Source organism: Hypanus sabinus, chromosome 10 (assembly GCF_030144855.1).
Source record: "Hypanus sabinus isolate sHypSab1 chromosome 10, sHypSab1.hap1, whole genome shotgun sequence".
Classification (NCBI taxonomy): Eukaryota; Metazoa; Chordata; class Chondrichthyes; order Myliobatiformes; family Dasyatidae; genus Hypanus; species Hypanus sabinus.
In genome coordinates this window covers 164,381,526-164,405,869 of record NC_082715.1, presented here as the reverse complement: position 1 = coordinate 164,405,869, position 24,344 = coordinate 164,381,526, and the positions used below count along the sequence as shown (strand labels likewise).

The 24,344-nt window shown below is 43.3% G+C and overlaps 1 protein-coding gene across 1 annotated transcript; it reads left to right on the top strand.

Moving 5' to 3' along the window:
• Window positions 1–9,292: 9,292 nt before the first annotated feature.
• LOC132401303 (E3 ubiquitin-protein ligase TRIM39-like) lies at window positions 9,293–24,045 on the top strand. The gene is made up of 6 exons (XM_059983422.1): window positions 9,293–9,935; window positions 10,566–10,661; window positions 11,077–11,310; window positions 14,103–14,125; window positions 14,200–14,318; window positions 22,750–24,045. Exons 1-6 carry the CDS (start codon window positions 9,381–9,383, stop codon window positions 23,301–23,303), a joined length of 1,581 nt encoding a protein of 526 aa, XP_059839405.1. The 5' UTR covers window positions 9,293–9,380; the 3' UTR covers window positions 23,304–24,045.
• The last annotated feature ends 299 nt before the right edge of the window (window positions 24,046–24,344 follow it).

The window sequence follows — 24,344 nt, the reverse complement described above, 5'->3', positions numbered from 1 at the left end:
GCACCAGCTCACCACGTGGGAGTTAACTGGAAAAGGGGCGAGGGTTGATGGGATGCCATTTTTAATAGCAGGGTCCGGTTTTAAGGGATTTCGACAAAGCATGTAAATAATAAAGACAACCCCCATGGAAGCTTGACTGTTAAGGTTGAAAGTAACATAAAGATTAGTATTTTGCATGAACTTCTGTGGTATACACGTAAGCTAAGATCACAACTCTTTAGTTTTTGTTTGCTGAAGGAATGAAATAAAAATAGGTGGTTATCAAATTGAAATCTGATGCTACAAGACTTTAGTAAGGTACAAGATGTTAAGATATTAAAGGAAGTGACAATGTAACCGTTAACTGTTTAGATGCTGAATTGAATGTATAACTGTATTACTCTGTAGTGAAAAAAAAAACTTTTGTGTTGTGTTAGATTCTAAAATCCTGTAAGACTCTGTATTACTTCGTTTTTGCCGATGGTACAAACGCTTTGAAGGAAGGGGGTGTTACGAATGAGCCACAACTCTGAGGGGCCGAAGGGTACAAAGTAGACCCCTCCTTTTTGAGAATCGCAAGATCGCTATTAATTCGGGTCTGGGACCCAGGAAATGAGAGAGAGACGTCTAGAATACACAAGAGTTTGGAATGAGTGTCCTGGCCTCAGAGATACAAAGCCACTGATAACGACCATTGTCTCCTGGAGACTGAATTGTGTATTGAGTCCTGTACTATTCATTGAAGCCCTCAGGGGGTGACCAGAGTGGGCTGGTTGAGGGGTTGCATCATTCCAACCTGATTGACATCTGAGACCCAGTGAGTGGGGATAAAAGAGGGTCTGGGGAACAACCCCTTCAGACGCAGCAGGAGAAACGTATGAGACCGGTGGGGACTTGTGTGTGTCCATCCTTGCCTGGATGACAAGTCTTCCACGGAACAGCCTCGCTAAAGTGCGAATACGGATCAAGAGCGGATAATGGAAAAGCCGGCAAGTTTCAAAAATCTCTCTCTCTCTCTCTCCACAAAAAAGCTGCAGCCTGAATGAACTGTGACTTTTCTATTTCCATCGGACAATACATTATCCCCTAGACAACGATAGAGCTTATTTCTTAGTGATTATTATTATACCGGCACTTTTAGATTTAGTATTGATGACGTATAGTATTTGTATGTTTGCATTGATATTATTTTTGTGTATTTTTACCAATAAATACTGTTAAAAATAGTACCATCAGACTTCAACGGACCTCTCTATCTTTGCTGGTAAGTGACCCAGTTACGGGGTTCGTAACAACATCCTTATTTACTCAGAGAGAACTAAAGCTGATGGAAGGTTTTATTTCCATACAGCACTAAATGACATTTTCACTGACTGGAAGGAAGATTCTTTATGAGATTAACTGGGAACTATATTTTTGTTCCGAGTTCCGAATCCTCGGATTTACACAGCTGAAGCTCGGCAGTATTTGGGAGATACATCCGCACCCTCCATTTGTTCCGCCTGTATGGGGACAAGGCTGGCATTTACACCCATGGTTGCTTCTTTACCCAGAATGCCCGACGAACCAGAAACCGATCGACTCGCTAGACAAAGATCCAATGATGCGCATGCGCCGTAGGGCTGGCTGCAGCTCCAGAGCACATCAGCTTTTCAGCTTTTCGGGTCCCTGGGGCCCGAGTACAGATTGTGGGGCTGAGAAAGAGGGAAAGCATTGGGGCTGCCCCGGGGTGTAGGGACAGAGTAGTCGAAGCACAAAGTAATTATACTTCAGTCGCGTTGCGATTAAAATCCCGCCCAGAGCCGCAGCCTAGCTGTGGCCGATCCTTCTGAGCATCCCGTCTACTGAGATCATGCGCGATATCCGCGATCAGACCTCTACGCATGCGCATTTGATCACGAGTGGGGAATTCGTTACGGTAGCAGCATTTAAAAACTCACTTAGAAGTGTGCAGACTTTACGAAAAATAAAATGTAGAACTATAATAATGTACCAATTTGCAATAATATAGAAAATAAAGGAAATAATAATGCAGAAACTATCGTACTATGTGTGTTCTCATGTCACACAAATATGAATTGTTGTCCTGACGAAGTGTCTCGGCCCGAAACGTCGACAGTGCTTCTCCCTGTAGATGCTGCCTGGCCTGTTGTGTTCCACCAGCATTTAGTGTGTGTTGTTGCTTGAATTTCCAGCATCTGCAGATTTCCTCGAGTATGAATTGTTGTATACGCTTATTCTGAACGATCTTTGTGACAGCTTAGTCTGCTCAAAAACATGCTCCGTTACTGATTCAGCTGGTCACACAGAGGATGTTCCAGATAGTCCATAATGGAGAACAGTCTGCTCCAGCACTAATTCCGGGTTGTAACTACGAATGGATCTCACCTTTTTGATGAGTTTATTTAGTCTTTTTCCATCACCAGCACCGTTGCTGCTCTCCCAACATAAAGCCGCCAGGTAGACTGCAGACTCTGCAACAGACTGGTAAAAGATCTCCATCATCCTGCTGCACGCATTCAAGGATAACGGCTTCCTTAGAAAATGGAGTCTGCTCATCGCCTTCTTGTAAACACTCTTGGTCTTGGTTTTCCAGCCAAGTCTGTAGTTGGGGTGAACACCCAGGTAGTTGTACTCCTCCACCTCCGCCACTTCTTCTCCCAGAATGTATACAGGACTCATCACCGTCCTCTTCCTTCAAAATCAATCACCACCTCCCTGGTTTTGGCCACATTCAGCAGGTGATTCCTCCCACGGGCGTGTCCATCTCAGATACACCCAACTATCGCAGAGTCATTGAGAACTTCTGCAAGAGACGAGAGTCAGAGTTACAGAGTCTGAGGTGTACAGTGTGAACAGAAGCGGAGACAGGACAGTCCCCTGTGGGGCTCCATTGCCAATCACCTCCACCTCAGGCACAGAACCACCCAGCTTTACAAACTCGGGTCCATATGTCAGGTAGTCAGTAATCCAGGAGATAGTGGAATGTTCTACGCCCGTCCTTTGCAGATTCTCACTCAGAAGAAGCGGCTGAATTGTAATGAAGGCACCAGAGAAATCAAAAAGTGTGGTGCTCACTCTACCAGCAGCGTCATCCGGGTAAGAGTGAGCTCGCTGGCGATGACGTCATCCACTCCCACAAGAGGCTGCTTGACAAACTGCAGAGGGGCCAATGAAGATCCCAAATGCGGTCCAAGGTCGGTCAGCACCAGCCTCTCCAGCACCTCCAGCCCATGAGATGTTGGAGCAATTGGTCTGCAGTCATCAGGTCGCAACGTGATCGCCTTCTTGGGTACAGGAACCAAGCAGGAAGTCTTCCACAGCACCGGTATCTTTTCCTGACTCAGACTCGGACCGTAAATGTGCTGTAAAGTACGAGACAGCTAGCTCGTACGGCCCTTCAGTATCTCGGGGCCGATACCGTCCACTGCACAGGCCGACACACCAGTGTATGCTCTGAAAACAGGGGGACAGAACACAAGGCATTTTCCAAAGCAGCAGAAAAGCAAAAAAAATTAGGGCGTCATTAAGATGGCGCCAAGTGGCTGCCTCTTTGAGATGGTCTGGAAAACAGCTTAATTCCTCTCTATAATTCCTCTTTTCCCTTCTCAGGATGGCTCGGGTTTATCGAGGTCGATCTTACAGGATGAGTTCCCGTTTCTGGAGCTCGTCGGCCGACTGATTTTTGACATTCTCCGGGCATGGGTGAAAGTTGGCGCCTCCGGGGTGCGGACCTGTGGATTTTGCTGCGGCAGATGTATGGAAAATTATCGCGGGAAACTGTATTATCGTGACAACGACTGTCTGTTTCCCCTTTGCTGTGAAAATGAGTGATATCTCTCTGTGCCTTGTTCGTGACAGAGGGAGACTTTGACATGTCGAGCTGTCGGGTAAACAACAGTTTTTGTTGACTGCAGAAGTTCTCTTATCCATAGATGCCGCCTGACCTGCTGAGATCCTCCTGCACTCTGTGTGTGTTGCTATAGGTCTCTCTCTGGTGTTTCCTGTTGCTTGGTGGTGGTGGGTGCTGACATTCTGAGTGTGTTGCTATGGTCCCTCTCTGGTGTTTCCTGTTCCTTGGTGGTGGGTGGGGGTTGGGGGGGGGGCGCTGACATTCTGTGCCTGCTGTTATTGTTACGTATTCAGGCAACAATAAATATATGAGTTAGGCAAGGGTTTTTATAACAAACAACACGTTTATTAAACACTGAAAACAAACCCCCCAAAAGTAAACAAGCACTAACGTAACCGGAAATCAGCTGCTGTGCGGCAGCTTAAACAGTTCTTAAAGCGATGCAGCTCGAACAGTTCTTAAAGCGATGTTGCAAAAACAGTTCTTTAAAGTCGTATTGCCAAAAGTTCAAAATGCTCACAGTCCATTTAAGGGAGAGACTTTTTAAGACGATTTAAATTCTCTTTCACGTCGCTTTGCTTCAGTCCCCGACGTCGAAATTTTCCCACGAAGAATTTACGAAACGAAATGAAACGGCTTAAAGGCACTGACCTTTCCTTTATCACACTGTCCTCAATCTTCTGCTATCCCGCAGCGATTAACACGAGAACAGTCAACGAATTCCTTCCGAATAAGGATGAAATAAGGTCAAACCCGTTTCACCGTCGAAATAGATTCTCCTCGATCTTTAACTCCCGAACTCAGATCTTCACTCTCCACTGATTTCTCAACTAGCAGTATTGTAAAGGAACTGCTGGCAATGACCTTTTAAACTTTAGGTATTAGATAAAAACATCTTTCAACTAAACTGCGTCATCACATTAAATCACGCAGCGACATGAAGTCAACATGGCAAATCCAGCCACGAACTGCCCCTCATCACAGGGTGGGGTCTTCCTTTTATACCTTGTAAAAAAAACTGCCACATGATCTCTACTGGCGGGAAAATTACATCACTCCACCATCACAAGACCATTACCTCAATTCCAGTATAGCGTCAACCCCAGTCACGTGACAAGGGTACTACCTTCATGTCACGAGCACGTAACACCTCCCTCCAAAAAAAAACATTTTTGATCTGACAAGAACAAAAATGTTTAACAGTTGCTTACAGAAAAAACAATTGTATAAATTTTATAACATACATAATATACAATGCCATCATATAACAGCTTATAACTCACAATACAGTAGGAGTGTTACAATAAAAAAAACACTCCATAAAAAAAATTGCATTATACATTCAACATCGAAATAGACAATCAGCAACCACATTACCTTTACCTTTAATATGTTATCACAATATTGTACTCTTGTAACATCAAACTCCAATTTAATAATCTTCTGTTTTTGTTTTTCATCTTACTCAGAAAAACTAACGGATTATGACCAGTGTAAAACAATAAGTGGTTTTTGAGTTGTACCAACATATACCTCAAAATATTCCAAAGCTAAAACAAGAGATAACAATTCTTTCTCCATTGTCGAATAGTTTCTTTGATGCTTATTAAATTTCCTAGAAAAGTAAGCTACTGGATGATCAACCTCATCACCCTCATTCCTTTGCATTAATACTGCTCCTGCAGCCTCATCACCAGCATCCACAGCCAATGAAAAAGGTTTTTCAAAGTCAGGTGCCTTAAGCACAGGTTGTTGACATATCATTATTTTCAATTTTTCAAATGCTTCTTGACAAGGCACCGTCCATACAAACTTCACATTCTTCCGCAGAAGGTTAGTTAATGGAAGGGCAACATTAGCAGAATTCTTACAAAATTTTCGACAATATCCTACCATTCTCAAAAATATTCTGAGAGTTTTTTCCTCGTTGGAGTGGGAATCTCTAAAATTGCCCGAACTTTTGCCTGAACAGGAGCTACCTTACCTTGACCTACAACATAACCAAGGTAAGTCACAGTGGCATGTCCAAATTCACTCTTAGCTAAATTAATAGTTAAGTTAGCTTTTGAAAGCCTTTCAAACAATTTCTCCACCGCAATAATGTGTGCTTCCCAAGTATCATTTCCTGTCACTAAATCATCAATATAAGCATCAGTATCTTTCAATCCCTGAATCACAGAGTTAATCATCCTCTGGAAAGTACCTGGGGCATTCTTCATCCCAAATGGAAGAACATTATACTCATATAACCCAGATGGAGTTACAAATGCAGAAATCTCTCTACCTCTGTCCATTAATGGAACACACCAGTACCCTTTCAATAAGTCAATCTTTGTAAGGAACTTTGCTTTTCAACTTTATCTACACAATCATCTACTCTAGGAATTGGATATGCATCAGTTTCATGTATCAGCGAGGGTGATTTTAGATGCATATCATATTTATACTGAGTTAAATACTGTATGTAATTAGTTTTGCTACAATAAGTGTATGGGATACTGGAAAAATGTTGATTTTGCCCTTGGGGATGAATAAAGTATCAATCTATCTATCTATCTATCTATCTATCTATCTATCTATCTATCTATCTATCTATCTATCTATCTATCTATCTGTTTTCGTTACAGCTTTCAACTTCCTATAGTCCGTACAAAACCTAATACTACCATCTGGTTTTGGCACCATAACACATGGTGAACTCCAATTTGAGTTAAAATGTCTAATAATATTATTCTCTAACATATATTCAATTTCTTTCTCAGCAAGTTCATATTTTTCTATGTTCATCCTATATGGATGGTGCTTGATAGGTTTGGCATCTCCAACATCTACATCATGTGAAGCTATAGTAGTTCTTCTGGGAACATCTGAAAACAACTCCTTATATTTAAAAATTAATTCCTTCATCTGTTGTTTCTGTTCTAGTTGTAAATGTGCTAATTTCTCATCAATATTTTCCAGAATGGTTGAATTTGTTAACCTAACAGAAACAATGTAGGATTTAGAATGAAATTCAGATGAATCATTTATCATGTTCTTAGTTAAATCAAACTCATTCTCACTAACCACAACAGTCACAGTATTAGATTGTTTCTCAAAAAATGGTTTTATCATATTTATATGGCAACGTTGTGCTGACCTTCTACGATCTGGAGTTTTTATCACGTAATCCACATCATTGATTTTAGACATAATTTCATAAGGACCATGAAATCTAGCTTGTAAAGGATTTGTCTGCACTGGGAAAAGAACCAACACCTTATCTCCAGGCTTAAACATCCTCATCCTAGCTTCTTTATCATACCAAGTCTTCATTTTCTCCTGAGCCAACTTTAAATTTCCCTTGGCTAAGCTACAAGCTTTTTGTAACCTGTCCTTAAATTTCAAAACATAGTCCAACAAATTAGTGTGTACTTCCTTACTAATCTATTGTTCTTTCAATAAAGCTAAAGGTCCTCTAACTCTGTGCCCAAACACAAGTTCAAATGGACTAAAACCTAAAGAATCCTGTACCGATTCCCTTACTGTAAATAAAAGTAAGTTTATACCCTCATCCCAGTCACTTTCGTTTTCCACACAATATGTCCTAATCATATTCTTGAGGGTAGAATGAAACCTCTCCAAGGCACCTTGCGATTCTGGATGGTATGCAGACGAAGTGCTTTGCTTAGCTCCCAATTTATAAACTATCTGTTGAAACAATCCAGATATAAAATTACTGTCTTGATCAGTTTGTATTTCCTTAGGTAATCCAAAATAAGTAAAGAATTTTATAAGAGCCTTTGTCACAGTTTTAGCTTTTATATTCCTAAGTGGTACTGCCTCTGGAAACCTAGACGAAGTACACATGATAGTCAACAAATACTGATAACCAGTTTTTGTCTTTAGTAATGGACCAACACAATCTACAATAACTTTAGAAAACGGTTCACCAAATGCTGGAATAGGTTGTAATGGAGCTACTGGTGTAACTTGATTTGGTTTACCCACAATTTGACAAGTATGACACGTTTTACAAAACATCGCCACATCTTTTCTTAGACCAGGCCAGTAAAAATGTTTTAAAATCTTGTCCAGTTTTCCTTACCCCTTGATGTCCACCGAAAGGCACACTATGAGCTAACGTCAAAATCTCATTTCGATAAACTTTCGGGACAACTACCTGGTAAACAACATTCCAATCCTCACTTGCAGGAATTGCAGGCGATCTCCACTTCCTCATCAACACAACTTTTTCCAAGTAATATCTTACTGGCACCTTCTCAATGTCACTACCTAGTAAAGCTTGCTCTCTTAATTTTATAATCTCAGGGTCTCTATTCTGCTCTGCTATCATCTCCTTCCTTGACAGAGATAAATCTTCATAGTCAGACTTACTCCAAGAATCTTGTTCAAACAACGAAGATAAGAAAGTCTCTGACACATCCTCAAAACTCGAATCCTGAGTTGAACAGTCCTGAGTAACAACCTCATTCTGCGCATCAATCTTTTTAGCCATAGCTCTAGTCACAACACAGGAAGAATCTGTGTTAAAATTCAGCTCTGGTTCCTCTGACTCCATTGTCAAATGCACTTCAGGAAAAACTTGTCCACCTGCCAAGTCATTACCTAACAATAAAGAAATACCCTTCACAGGTAAGCTATGCTGTAATCCTACCTTAACAAATCCTGTAACTAGCCCTGACTTCAAATTTACTTTATGTAAATATACAGGCATAAAATCACTCCCAACACCTCTTATGTAATTTACCTCACCAGTATCAGACTCTTCATTAAACTTCAACACACTAACATCAGTGATTGAAAAGCTCCAGTATCCCTAAGGATTTTTATTGGCACCAGAGCAGATCCTTCTTTCAAGGATACAAACCCTTCAGTTATAAAATGACCACATCCCTTTCTAACCTTGTCAGACTCTAACAACGCCTCATTTGTGTTTATCAAATCTTGTAACTTTACAGGTGCTTCAGTATGTTGCACACAAGCATCTGGAACTTCTTCCTTCTCCTTCTTTTTCAATCTGAAACAGTTAGCTATGACATGGACAGGCTTCTTACAATAGTTACAAGTAAGACCAAACTGTCTTTCCTTCACAGGCTTTCCTTTCTCATCAACTTTCTCATTAACATCTGATTTAATTACTGATTTACCTTGAGTCTCCATGTTATTTTTCCTCTTAAAATTTCTGCCCTGAGGAAATTTATTCTTATGGATTAAAACATACTCATCAGCTAATTTAGAACAGTCCTGCAATTTATCAGTATCCCTCTCATTTAAGTAGGTCCTTACTTCAACAGGAATGCTTTTTTTAAATTCCTCCATTAAAATCAGCTCTCTCTGTTTTTGTTCAGCCTCTAATTTACAATGCTCCAATTTCATTTGTTCGATTTGCAACTGCATCTCCAGATTACTTATTGGAAACGACTCTAAAACCGATTCATCAAAAACACCCGAGACCACATCCGTTCGCAGCCAGGCTTAGGCAGTCCATGGCCGAGTTTTCATTTCTGTTAGGACCTATTTAATGTGTCTCTAATCTCACCCTGATATGGAAATGGACACATTTTTTTCCATACGCCGCAACATAATATTCATTCCTCGAGTCTGCAGCGCGTGTAGTGGACAACCGCGGTACTGCAGGAATCCTCAGCTCCCCGAAAGTGAAAGGATTCTGAATCAGGAAGTGCTGGGAGTTAACATGGCTTCGAAAAGAAAGGCCGAGAGTTGGGCCGAGGAGGCAATTTGTTCCATCTGCCTGGATTTCTTCACCGATCCAGTTATACTGGAGTGCGGACACAACTTCTGTCGCTCTTGTATCACACGGTTTTGGGAAAGGGAGCAGAGAAACTCCTGCCCGGAATGTAGAGAGGTGATTGCTGATCGCACCCTCAGGGCGAATCGGGCGTTAGCAAATCTGGCTGAAAAAGCTCGAAATCTGATTCCGAAAGGGAAGGAAAGTAAACATCACTGCGTGGAACATGAGGAAGAACTGAAGCTGTTTTGTGAAACGGACAAGACACTGATCTGTGTGATCTGTGCAGTCGCGCAGGAACACAGAGAGCACCGCTTCATGCCGATTAAAGAAGCTGTTAAAATCTACAAGGTAAAACTAATCGGAATTTGATACTCACCCCGTCGTCTATTGTCCACGACAAAAGCCTCCATAAACAACACACCATCCTCCCACCTTTCACCATTTCCAATGGGATTCTACCACGAAGCACATCTCCAAACGCCCACTCCCACCCTCCTCCACTACAACTCTCCGCTCTCTATAGGGATCTCTCTCTCTACGTAATTCCGTTACCCACCTGACCCCTACCAACCCCTGCCTCACCACTATTCATGGCCCCAAACAGCCCCCAAATCCCCCCTTTTCCTGCATGGTCGATTGACCTCTCGCTCAGATTCCTTCTTCTCCAGCCCTTTACCTATTCCACTTGTCCCCTCTCAGCTTCTCACTTTATCACCCTCCCCCACGTTCCCCCTCACGTTGTCTCACCCGTCACCTGTCAGCTGGTTCTCATCCTCAACATTTTATTCTAGCTTCTGTCCCATTCCTTCCCAGTCCTAATGAAGGGTCTCATCCCGTACCACCGACTGTGTATTTCCCCTGAATACATGCTGCCTGACTCACTGAGTTCCTCCGGCGTTTTGTGGAGATAATCGGGTTTGATCACCTGTTTATTTTGATGCATCTTTGTTTCAATTTCCTTCACTCTCTGACGTCCAGGATCGGCTAAAATCTTCCTTAGTCTCTCTCACAAAAAAGAAATCAGACTTCCAAGAAAAGGAGCAGCAACAGAAGGAGAGGATTTCCAGAGTTCGGGTGAGGCTTCCTGAGTGGAATTTCTGATATTACTGTCGAGTTTTGCTCCCTTTAATGCAGAATGGCCGAGTATCGCAGCTCCAGTGACCTAGGTTTGATGCTGACCTCTGCTGCTGTCTGTGTGGAGTTTGCATGTTCTCCCTGTGACCACGACACTCAGACAAATTTCAAGGACATGCTGGATGAATGGTTAATTTCAATTAACCCTGTGAAGGTGGGGGAGGGTGTATGTGAATCAGGTGGGAGTTAATGGGTCAATGAGGGAGAATAGGTTTCAGGAAAATGTGAGGGAATAGGGTTGACCGGAATGTTTCAGAAGTAACATGGATCCCAATGGACCGAATGGTCACCTTCACGTCATCAGGAAATACAACACATCAATGCAGTAAAGTAACCTTCACGTTTCATTCAACAGGAACAGTCACACAGCATTCAGTCCCACATCACATCACAGTTTGCTGAACTGCGCCAGATTATCACTGAGAAAGAGCAGAGCTTACTCAGGGATCTCAGGGATGAAGAGAAGAGGATTCTCGACACAATGGAGAAAAACATTCTTAACATTCAAGAGAATATAAGGTTTATTCAGGAGGAAATCACTAAGCTAAAGGAACAGATGGATCAAAAAGACAGTTTGATATTTCTCAAGGTGAGGGATTACATTTCAATTTATTTCTGTCAAATTGAACTAAAGGAACAGTGGTATATTTGAAATAGACACAGCACAGCGGCCAATTCTACCAAATCAATTGCCGCTGCTGGTGTCCTCACACAGAGTGTTCTCCTCATTGGAGATGGATATTTGATCCTTTATCAGCAACATACAATACCTAAGCAATGACATTTCAGCATAATTAATCGTGAATTAAACTGCAATGAATCGGTCAACAAAAGATATGGCACCTGGCAGTCCCAGGATCAAAACAGCCCAGAACAAAGTACGAATACATAACTTATTCCCTTCACTTTTACCCCGTCCCCACTCACGAGACTGGTTATCATAATAAACACGTAACACAGAATGCAATGCAGACGGACAACAGATGTACTGATCCAATACACATCATTTACAAATGGCAGTGAACTGTATCTCACCAGACAATTGACGCAATTATTCAGGGTGGTTGTTGTTCCCAAAGCTGGACTTACACAATTTCTGTACATCCCAGGACAGAATGCAATCTTCTCTGAAATGATTTACTCAGATCATAACACAGAGCTGCTGATTGTGCCCTTAATTACCACTTTAAATATCCTCTAAAACTCCCATTAACACTCAGTTCCAATCATAGGCTGTGAGTTTGTCTGGTGCGGTGGGTGTGAGGGTCTCTCTGTCAATCAGTAAGAACAAACAATGTGACCCACTCATCAGACTTATCCTCAATTTCCAGTTTCTGTCAGATTAGGGAAACTGTCAATGTTTCTTTTATTTTTCAGATACGTAGAAATATAAACATTGAAAGCCTACAGCACAATACAGGCTCATTCAGTCCACTATTCTGTGCTGAACATGTCCTTAATTTAGAAATTAACTAGGGTTACCTGTATGATCTTTCTGAGCTCCATGTACCTCCCCAGGAGTCCCTATCATATTCACATTCACTACCATTGCCGGCAGCCCATTCCACTCACTCAGCACTCTCTGTATAAAAATATTACCCCCGACATCTTCTCTGTACATACTTACAAAGCAAAACTGTGTCCTCTCGTGTTAGCCATTTCAGCCCTAGGGAAAAGTCTCTAACTTTGATCCATGCCTCTCACCATCTTATACACCTCTGTCAGGTCACCTCTCACCCTCCGTCGCTCCAAGGAGAAAAGGCCGAGTTCACTCAACCTACTCTCATGAGGAATTCTCCCCAATCCAGGAAACATCCTTGTAAATCTCCTCTGCACCCTTTCTATAGTTTCCACATCTTTCCTGAAGTGAGGCAACCAGAACTGAGCACAGTACTCCATGGGGTCTGACCAGAGTGCGATATAGCTGTAACATTACCTCTCGGCTTCAAAACTCAACCCCACGGTTGATGAAAGCCAATGCATCATTTGCATTCTTAACCACAGAGTCAACTTGTGTAGCAGATTTGAGTGTCAGGTGGACTCAATCCTCAGACTGCCAAGAGTCTTAGCATTAATACTATATTCTGCCATCATATTTAACCTTCCAAAGTGAACCACTTCACACTTACCTGGGTGGAACTCCATCTGCCACTTCTCAGCCCAGTTTTCCATCCTATCGATGTCCCACTGTAAACTCTGACAACCCTTCACACCATCCACAACACCCTCAACATTTGTGTTATCAGCAAATTTACTAACCCAGCTCATTTATAAAAATCAAAAAGAGGGTGTACTTGAACAGATCCCTGAGGCACACCTCCTGTCACAGACCTCCATGTAGAATATGACCCGTCTACACCCACACCTTGTCTTCTGTGGGCAAGCCATTTCTGGTTGCACAAAATCAATGTCCCCCTGGATCCATTGCTGAAATCCATATACACTAGACCTACTGCTCTACCTTCATCAATATGTTTTGTCACATCCTCAAAAAATTCAATCAGGATCATAAGGCACAACCTGCCTTTGACAAAGCCATGCTGACTATTCCTAATCATCTCCAAATGTAGATAAATCCTGCCTCTCAGGATCTTCTCCATCAAATTGCCAACCACTGAAGTAACACTCACTGGTCTATAATTTCCTGAGCTATCTCCACTCCCTTTCTTGAGTAAGGGAATGACATCTGCATCCCTCCAGTCCTCTGGAACCTCTCTGATTCCCATTGGTGATGCAAAGATCATCGCCAGAGGCTCAGCAATCTCCTCTCTCGCCTCCCACAGTGGCCTGGGGTACATCTTGTCTGGTCTCCATCAGAAACAGGTCATTCGGTCCATCAGCTTCTATCATTTCACTGCTTCAGAATTCTCCTCCCACCAATTCACCGCACCCAGCAACAGAGCCCCGAACTCAATGGTCCCTCATGTGTTTATCCAGTTTTCCCATTACATTCAATCTCTGCTGTTCCACTTCAACCACTCCTGTGGCAGCGAGTTCCTCTTCACTAAGTTTCTTATGAGATTTATTAAAATCCATCTGGAATTTCATCTCCCACAATTCTTCCCTTTAATAGAGGTACATCCCCCCACCCGCTCACAATTAAATCCATCACTGATCTTAAATTCCTCCATCCTATCAGCCTGACGTCATATCCAGATGAAAATGGACAACCTGTCCTGTCTTCCCTGCAAGTTTCATCCTCTCAGTAATGATCTGACGTTCAGAAACTTTCCCTGTAATTTACCACATGGTTCTCTATTGTCCGTGAGTCTGAGTGACTGTGGGAGTGGGAATTGTCAACACCTTGTAATGATTTGGATGAAATTCACAATGTGGACAGTAAGTGCAAGTCTAATCAGATTTGTGTTTGATTTATTTCAGGAGGAAGCTCGTCAGAACAGGAGGTAGGACATACTCTTTATTGAAAACCTGTATAGTTCACAGTTTCAGTTTATAAACAGCAGTTTAATATTTACAGGATTAATGATGATGTCCAGGAATTGTCAGTGGCAGATGAGACCCTACCAGTTGAAAAGTTCGATCACCTCTATTTGTTGAACACAGTGCTGAGGGAAACACTTGATGCCGTTAATCGAGGTAAAATTTACAAAGATTCATTTCTCCTTGTTCAATTAAGTTCCAACTTAAAGCAAAGATTGGCTGTGATAATTGACTGAAGGGGAACTGAAGTTTATTCCACATCAACCCCACTGACTGGGAGGGATCACTGTCACCTGGCCAGCTGGAGATGTCAGACCCCTGAACACACCAGCACAGGGCCACGGTCCAACCAATACACAGGACTGGCAGATGAACCACTGTGTCCCAGGCACACTGTACTAACACGCCAAGACATGAGTTTGAATCCTACCACAGGAGCTGGGAATTTAATACTGACTTGATGATATTGTAGAGGATAAAAGCAGGTATCAGTGTGGTGACCAGGATTGTCAGGAAAATACACAAGTCCTTCGTGCGCTTTGAGTGCAGACTCTGACTGACACAGGTCTTCACCCCAACCCCTCCTGAACCCGCAACGCTCACTGATGTTAGATGGAGAAGTGGGGAGCTGTAGTGGCAGGGGACTCAATCGTCAGGGGAGCAGACAGGAGAATCTGTGGACGTGAACGGGACACCCGAATGGTATGTTGCCTCCCAGATGCCAGGGTCAGGGATGTCTCGGATCGTGTCCGCAGCATTTCAGAGAGGAAGAGAAAACAGCCAGATGTCTTGGTACATGTTGGTACCAATGACACAGGAAGTAAAAGCAAATTGGTCCTGAAGACAGAATTTAGAGAGCTCAGTAGAAAGCTGAGAAGCAGTACCTCCAGGGCTGTAATTTCTGGAATGTTTTCTGTGCCACATGCTGGTGAGGGTAGGAACAGGACGTTTTGTCAGATAAATGTGTGGCTGACAAGCTGGTGCAGGGGGCAGAGCTTCAGCTTCTTGGATCATTGGGATCTCTTCTGGGGGAAGTATGACCTGTTCAAAAGTGATGGGTTGCACCTGAACCCGAGGGGGAGCAATCTTATCTCAGAGAGGTTCGATAGAGCTGTCAGGAAGGGTTTCAACTAATTTGGCAGGGGTGTGGAAACTAGAGTGAAGGGACTTTGGATAGGACTGATGGCAAAAATACAAAGATAGCGTGCAGTTAGACTGTCAGATAGGGCGGACAGATGCGAGTACAGAATTGCAGCCAGCAGGGTGTATCAGTGCATTAGAAACAGAATCAAAAAGGGTAGCAGATACAGTACACAAAGTGTTAGCTCTCAATGCATGGAGTATAAAAAATAAGGTTACAGATTGTCAGGTGTGATGTCGTAGCTATCGCTGAATCTTGACTGAAGGATGGTTGCAGTTGGGAGCTGAATGACCAAGGTTACACAATGTATCGGTGGTATAGGAAAGTAGGCAGAGGGGTGACATGGCTCTGCTGGTAAATCAGTAGAAAGTTGAGACATAATATATGAAGATGTTGAATCCTTGTGGGTTGAGTTATGAAACTACAAATGTAAAAGGACCATGATGGCAGTTATATACAGTCACCCCAACAGTAGCAGGGATGTGGACCACAGATTCCAACTGGAAATAGAAAAGGCATGTCAGAAGTACAATGTTATGTTAGCCATGGGAGATTTGAACATGCAGGTCAGTTGGGAAAATCAGGTTGGTAATGGATCTCAAGAGTTTGTTGAATGACTAAGAGATGGCTTTTTAGAGCAGTTTGTCGCTGAGCTGACGAGGAAATCAGCTCTACTGGATTGGGTGTTATGTATTGAACCGGAGGTGATTAGGAAACTTAAGGTGAAATAGCCATTAGGAGGCAGTGCTCACAACATGACAGAGTTCAATTTGAAAGTTGGTAAGGAGACAATAAAGTCTGATGTAGTATTTCACTGGAGTAAAGGAAATTACAGTGGTCTGAGAGAGGAGTTTGCCAAAGGAAATTGAAAGGAGATGCTGGCAGTTATGAGAGCAGAGCAGAAATGGTGTCAGTTTCTGGGAAAATGAGGAAGGTGAAGGATAGATGTACTCCAAAAATAAATACATACTCAAATGGCAAAATAGTACAACAGTGCCTGAGAAGGGAAGACAAGCTGATGTAAAAGCAAAAGAGTAGGTATCGAACAAAGCAAAAATTAGCAGAAAGACAGAGGATTGAGAAGCTTTTAAATATCTACAGAGAGGAACTAAACGAATTATTGAGAGGTGAAAATGAAACATGAAATTGAATTAAATTGAATTGACTTTATTACTTTCATCCTTCATATACACAGAGCAAAAATCTTTAGGTTACATCTCTGTCTAAATGTGCAAAGTGCAATTTATAGTAATTTATGATAAATAATATGTATAACATGCTGGTCAATATAACATAGAAATACAGTTGTCTCAGCACGAGTTAAACAGTCTGATAGCCTGGTTGAAGAAGCTGTACCGGAGCCTGTTACTCCTGGCTTTTACGCTGTGGTGCCGTATCCCGGATGGTAGCAACTGGTACAGTTTGTGTTTGGGGTGCCGCAGATCTCCAATGATCCTTCAGGCCATTTTTACACTCCTGTCTCTGTAAAACAAGCTAGCAAACAATATCAAATTGTGTTTCGTATTGTAATAAATAGAGATGAGAGTGGATATAGGATTGCTTGGAAATGAGGCTGGATATATACTAACGGGCGACAAAGAGATGGCAGATGAGTACTTTGCATCAGTCTTCACTGTGGAAGACACTGTGCCAGATGTTGAATGGTTCGAGGTGTTACGTACCCCGTAACTGGGTCACTTACCAGCAAAGATAGAGAGGTCCAGTGAAGTCTGATGGTACTATTTTTAACAGTATTTATTGATAAAAATACACAAAAATAATATCAATGCAAACATACAGATAATATACATCGTCAATACTAAATCTGAAAGTGCGGGTATAATAATAATCACTAAGAAATAGCGCTATCATTGTCTAGGGGATAATGTATTGTCTGCTGGAAATATAACAGTCACTGTTAGTTCGTTCAAGCTGTAGGATGCAGCCTTTTTGGTTGGAGAGAAAGACGGAGGTTTAACTTGCCCATTCCTTTTATGATGTCAATCCTTCGAGACGTTGGGAGTTGGTTTCCCCATTATTAGCTAAAAGTCGTTTTTCCGTGGTAAGGGCACCGGTTCCGGGGCAAATGGAACCGAAAGCACGTGGCCTCCTCCCATCGGCTTCCGCTATTACGGGATCGCTAGCGTTTCTTCTGGTGCGTCTGAGGGGGCTGTTCCCACAGATCTTCTTTTATCCTGACTCACAGGGTCTCAGATGTCAATCAGGTTGGGGTGAGGCAATCCCTCCCTCAACCAGCCCACTTTGCCTGAGGGCTTCCACGTAGCACAGTATTGTAATACACAAGTCCGTCTCCAAGAGACAATGGCTGTTTCCCGTAGCTTTATATCGCCGGGGGGAACAAGACATTCCGCACGTCTCTCTCTCATTTTCTGGGTCTCCTGACCCAAATCAATAGTGATCTTGCGACTCTCACAAAGGAGGGGGCTACCCCGCACCCTTCGGCCCCTCAGAGCTGTGGTACATTCATAACACCCCCTTTCTTCAAAGCGTTTTCACCAGCGGTGAAATGAAGTAGTACAGAGTCTTACAGGATTTCAGAATCTAACACAATACAAAAGCTTTTCCTTTTGACTACAGAGTAATACAGTTATACATTCAATTCAGCATCTAAACAGTTAATGATTACAGTGTCACTTCCTTTAATATCTTAACATCTTGTACCTTACTAAAGTCTTGTCGCATCAGACTTCAATTGAATAACCTCCTACTTTTATTTCTTTCCTTCAGCAAACAAAAACTAAGGAGTTGTGATCTTACCTTACGTGTATCTACAAAAGTTCATGCAAATACTAATCTTTCTGTTGCTTTCAAACTTAACAGGCAGACATCCATGGGGTTGTCTTTATTAGTCACATGCTTTGTCGAAATCCCGTAAAACCGGCTTTTGCTATTTAAAAATGGCGTCCCCATTAACCGTCGCCTCTTTTCCGGTTAGTTCTCACGTGGGGAGCTTGGGTACCCTGGCGAAATAGGCTCTCGCCCGTTTCTTTCATAGGAGTTATTTTATCAACACTGTGTCCCAAACTTAGACCATCTTCTGAATTTCCACCCAATTCTTTAATTTTACTCAGGTTGCTAGCCCTCTCTTCAGGACCCTTCAGGCTATTAGTTTTCAGTTCGAACTCTTTGTTCAAGCAGCATTTCAAATTCTGCCTTTTCACTCCACACTCTGGAATAACAATAGCACGGGGGGGTCCCCTCATCTTCCAACTCAAACTGTAAGCGATCTGCAGGCTTTAAATATTCTTCATTCGATTTGGGAACTACATACTTCCTGTTTCCTTCAATAATAATATTAATCTCCCCACTTTTGGTGTCCGCATTAACTTTTAACCCACCATCGAGCACAAACACCTGGGAACTCTCACTTCCCACTATTACCAAGGTTAACCCTTTCTTCACTGAACCACGTCTATCTGACCCGCAAGGACGGCCTCCCCATTCAACGGAATCAAATAGCTCAGACTTTTTTTCTGAGCTCCAGTACTAGGTTCAGTATCACGTGCATCCACATCTTGGACACACTCAAACAGGACATTTGCCTCTTTCAGGCTTTCAATACCCGTACCCGGTCCAAATTCTAATTTCCCCTCATTCTCCCAGCTACTCTCTGGGCAACTCCCTTCCGGAGTGAACTCAACCCCGTGGGCTGAAACAACCTCATCTGCCAACCCAGCAGACCTCTTCAAGGTAAGGGCATCCTTTTCATCTAGGACTGCCCTTATTTCATTATTGGGAACATATCTAGCATTTTCAACTTCTTCAAACTGTTCTGCCAACCCAGACAGATCATTCAGGTCCAACTATGGACATTTTAACAGGTCTAGCTGTTTCTCATCTTTATCTTCTGCCTCTAAAACTTTTCTCCTTGCTAAGGGCAGGTCTACCTCCTCTCCCTTACCCTGGTTCACTTTACTGCTCTTCATTTTACCACCCTGTAAACCCTCGTGGTACGGGGTCGGTAAAAACGTCTCGGCCAAATCGGAACTGGCCGGATTTAAACTGCTCCCTTTCTCAGCTGCCTCTCTCGACATGCTGCGAGTGATCGCGCATGTGGGATAGATCTTGGAATCTAGGGGCGGAGCCGCAACACTCACCGGCCGGCGGGTCATCGTCATTGCTGCCCAAACCTTACCAACTGCTAAATCGTTACCGAGAAGGGCGTCCACATCAGTTCTCAGGAAGTCTGATCGCACCCCTATTTCAACTGGTCCAGACACCAGCTCACAATCCATAATGACCTTATGTAAGGGCACCATTTCTGTCCCTTTGCTTATTCCTTTCACAGCTACCATTCCCATCTTGCGACCAAAATCTACTACCTTACTGCTGATCAACGATAGCTCAGCCCTCGTATCTCTCCAGATCCGCTCTGGAACTGGTGTGTCTCCCTCCCTCACGGACACGGTTCCGTTTGACATACAAGTCTCAGACCCTTCTCGTACTCTGTCTACCCGGGGCTCTCTTTTCGATTTACTGATTACCACGGCACATCCGATAGGGACTGCTGCTTTCCCTTTTCCTGTATCTTTCCTCGGAGCAAAGCACCTAGATGCAGTATGTGAGAGTGTCAGGGGACAGAAATTAGAGTTGTTGCTGTTACTGAGGAGAAAGTACGTGGAAAGATTGAAGATCTGAAGGTACTTGGACCAGATGGACTACACCCCAGTGTTTGGAAAGAGTTAGCCGAAGAGAATATGGGGACATTCGTAGTGATCTTTCAAGAATCACTAGATACTTGGTCATTCAAGACGACTGGAAATTGCAATGGTCACTTCACTCTTTAAGAAGGCAGAGCAGCTGGGGAAAGAAAATTATACGTGAGTTAGTCTGGATGTGGTGTGCTTGGGAAGATGTTGGAGTCCAGGGTTAAGGACGAGCTTTTGGGTACATGGAGGCACATGATAAAATAGGGCAAAGGCAGCATGCCTTCCCTTAAGGGGAAATCTTGCCTGACAAATCTGTTGGAATTCTTCGAGGAACACAAAGCCAAGATAGACAAAGAATGATTTGGATGACAGAATTGGTGCCTTTGTGGCCAGGCTTGCAGGTGATATGAAGATAGGTGAAGGGGCAAGTAGTGCTGCAGAAGCTCAGAATCTGGGGAAGGACAGAGACAGATCAGGAAATGGGCAAATAAGTGACAGATGGATTATCGAGTAGGGAAGTCGCACATGCACTTTGGTAGAAAGAATAAGGGCATAGACAATCTTGTAAACAGGGAGAAAATTCAAAAATCAGAAGTACAAAGACACTCGGGGCTTCTGGTGCAGGATCCCCTAAAGGTTAACTTGCAGTTTGTGTCAGTGGTAAGATCAGCAAACTCAATATCAGAATTCATTTCGAGAGGACTAGAGTACATGAGCAAGGATGTAAAGCTGAGGTTTTATAAGGCATTGGTCAGACCACACTTGGAGTATTGTGAGCAGTTTTGTGTCTCTTCTATTGGAAAAGATGTGCTGGCATTGGAGAGGGTCCAGGAGGTTCACAAGAATGATTCCGGGAATGAATGAGTTAACATATGAGGAGTGTTTGATGGTTCTGGGCCTGTACTCATGGGTGTTTAGAAGAATGGCTGATTTATTAACCCTCTCAACCCTATTCTCCTGCCTCCTCCCCATAACTTTTGAGACACTGACAAATCAAAATGTTTACTTATCAACTTCTGCTTTAAAAATCAAAAAGGAGAAAATCTGCAGACGCTGGTAATCCAAGCTACACAGGTCCTGATGAAGGGTCTCGCCAGATCTCTCTGACACCTGTCGGGTGAGAGTTGATGTTGGGAGGATGTGGGTGGGTCGAGAACGGGAAGCTCAGCCTCCGACTATAGGGATATCCATTTCGGAAAGAGATGAGGATGAATTCCTTTATACGCAGGATGGTGAATCTGCCACAGGCAGCTGAAGAGGCCAAATAATTGAGTATATTTAAAGCAGAGAAACACACACAAATTGTTGGGGGAACAGCAGGCCGGGAAGTTTCTATGGAAAAGAGTAAACAGTCGATGGTTTGTGCTGAAACACTTCATCAGGACCTGTGTTGCTTAAGGGCCCCTGCAAATTCATCCTCTGCCCTAATGAGGGGCTGCGGGTGTTGGGGTTGTGGGAAAGGGGACAAAGGGATCCTCATCTCCCATCTTTGCCCCCTCCAGCTTCTCATTACACCTACGCACACAGTTCACCCACATGCTTTCCTCCCCACCCCCACCTGGTTCTGGTTCAATCTGCCTTCATCTCTCCCCTACCTGTTCCCATTATCGCCTCCTTTACTGTCTCAAACCTTCACACTTCACACTCACAAATGAATGTGAACATTGAATGAGGGGCCTGTTCCTGTGCTCCTGTGTTCACTGTTCCCTGTTTAGAAGAATGAGAGGAGATCTCAGGGAAACACAAAATTCTTTCAGGGGTCAACAGGCAGGATACAGGGAGGATGTTTCCCTGTCTGAGGAGTCAAGGGTCAGGGGTCACTGTGTTTGGAATTCTCAGCACCCGTGGGAGTGGAAAGGGGGTTTGGGGGTTCTTAGCCATTCATTTCTCAGAGCCATCACCGTACAGCATAGAAATGTGCCCTTCGACCCATCACCTCTGTGCTGACATGTTTACCCATCTACATTCATCCCATTGGCTGGCATTAGCTCAGTCGCCCTCTGTGCCTTGCCTAATGAAGTGTCTGTCCAAGTGTCTCTTAAACACAGAGGACTGGACGCGTGTGACCTGCAGAGGTCAGTGCTGGGGCCACGTTTATTTGTCATTCATATTAATGATTTGGATGACAGTATAGGTGACAAAGTTAGTAGGTTTGTGAGAGAGACTGAAATTCATGGTTTCGTGCAGAGGGAAGAGGATTATCTAAGTTTACAACGGGCCCTTGAATAACTGTAGAAGTGGGTACAGTGACAATGTTTTAAAATACATCTTGGCAGGTATCTGGATAAGAAAGGTGAAAGGAATAATGGGCAAATGGGATTAGCTCATTAAAGCAAGCTGGTCAGCACGAACAAGTTGGGCCGATGGGCCTTTGTGACCTCCTGTTTAAATCCATTCACCCACCCCCTTCCCATCTTAATCCGCCCCTTTCCTGCACTCGTTTCTGCTGTCCATCTGCCCTATTTATTTCTGTTCTTGGGGGAAGATGTCGACCTGAAACGTAGACTGTCCAGCTCTCTCCACACATGCTGCCTGACCCGCTCGGTTCCTCCAGCATTTTGTGTCTGTTTGATCGTGAAATCTCTGGTCTCTGTCCAACGGAAAAACCCTTGTTGAGATAGTAGTTGTTCATTAGTTGTCAAACCACAGGAAAGTTTTGTGTTGACCACCCGATTGCGCCTGAGGCCCAGCGGCCTTTCCCCGATCCCCGGGGCCGCGCTGCCCGAGTCTCCCCCCGATCCCCGGGGACTCTCTAATTCTCTGCTTCTCCCCCCAGTCTCTGTCACCCTGGATGAGGAAACGGCGAGTCCGTGTCTCGAGGTGTCTGAGAATCGGAAGAGTGTGAGATGGACCGAGATCTGGAGGAATCTCCCTGACACCGGGAAGAGATTCACAAACCGGCCTTGTGTGCTGGGATCGGAGGGATTCACATCGGGGAGACATTACTGGGAGGTGGAGGTGACGGGGAATTGGGTCTGGTTTCTGGGAGTCGCCGCAGAGTCTGTGAAGAGGAAGGGATGGTTCAGTCTGAGTCCGGAGACCGGATTCTGGGTCATCAGGCGGGATGGTGACGTGTTATATCAGGATTATGACGTGTACCGCGGTCATACCTCCCCCGAGTCCCGTCTCCCTGCCGGTCCCATCCCCAGGAGGGTGGGAGTTTATCTCAGTTACGAGTCCGGGACAGTTTCATTTTACAACGCGGAGACCAAGTCCCATCTTCACACCTTCACTGAGAATAAATTCACAGAGCAACTTTATCCTTTCTTCGCGACCTGGGATGAAAACCAGTGGCTGAGAATCTGCTCCGGTTCCGCTCCAGGTCTGTAAACGGTTCAGGTCCCGGGGCCGTCATCAGGAGTAAAGTCCCTGTAAATATAAATGTGCGGAGAGTGCAGCTAAATACGTGGCTAAGGAGATGGTGCAGGAGGGAGGGTTCATTTTTCTGGACAATTGGGCTTTGTTCCTGGGAAGGTAGGACCTGTTCCGACGGGATGGTTTGCCCCTAAACTGGAGGGAGACTAACATCCTTCCGGGTAGATTTGCTAGTGCTGGTCATGGTTTAAACTAGATTTGCAGAGGGAGGGGAACCAGAGTATTAGAGCAGATAGTGAGGTGGAGGAGGATAAAGGTCATGCGAGGACTGCATGTATAGACGGAAATCAAAGGTTTGTACATTGGGTTGTAAATTATTTTTCAGAGCTTTAGAAATTGTAGAAAATAAAGATTTCCAATAAAATTTTAATGAAGAACATGACCAGAACATATGTGAAAAAGTAGCTACTTCGGTTTTATTCCTATCGCAATAATTGTCTATGTTAGGAAATATTTTTAATAGTCTCTCCTTTGTTAAATAGTAACAGTGAACAATTTTAAATTGAATTAAATAGTGATTGGCACATATCGAAGAAGAATTGACCATCTTCATTAACAAAGGTCTTATTAAGTTCTCTCTCCCAATCTTGTTTAATTTTTAGCGATTAAGGGGATCTGTTTTTCTTTTTGCAGATTTATTTACTATTATTTTCATTAATTTTGTGATGGTCGATTGATGAATTTAAAGAGTTAATTAGCAAATATTCTCTCTCACACGCACTTTCTGCAATATCTGCAGGTTAGACATTTTTTACAAAAATAATTATCTGTTTTATGCAATAATTGTGCAAGAATCTGATTTGTTGGATTTTATTTTGAATAACAATCCTTTAGTAAGAGGTTCCATTGGTAGAATTTATAATTTATTTTTAATATATTAATACAAAAAGATCACCTCCCACCCAAGGTTTATACATGATAGAAATATTCGTTGTTTCAGACGTGTCAGGGGGAGGGATGAAAGAGGGAGGAGAGGCATTACTGGTCAGGGAGAAG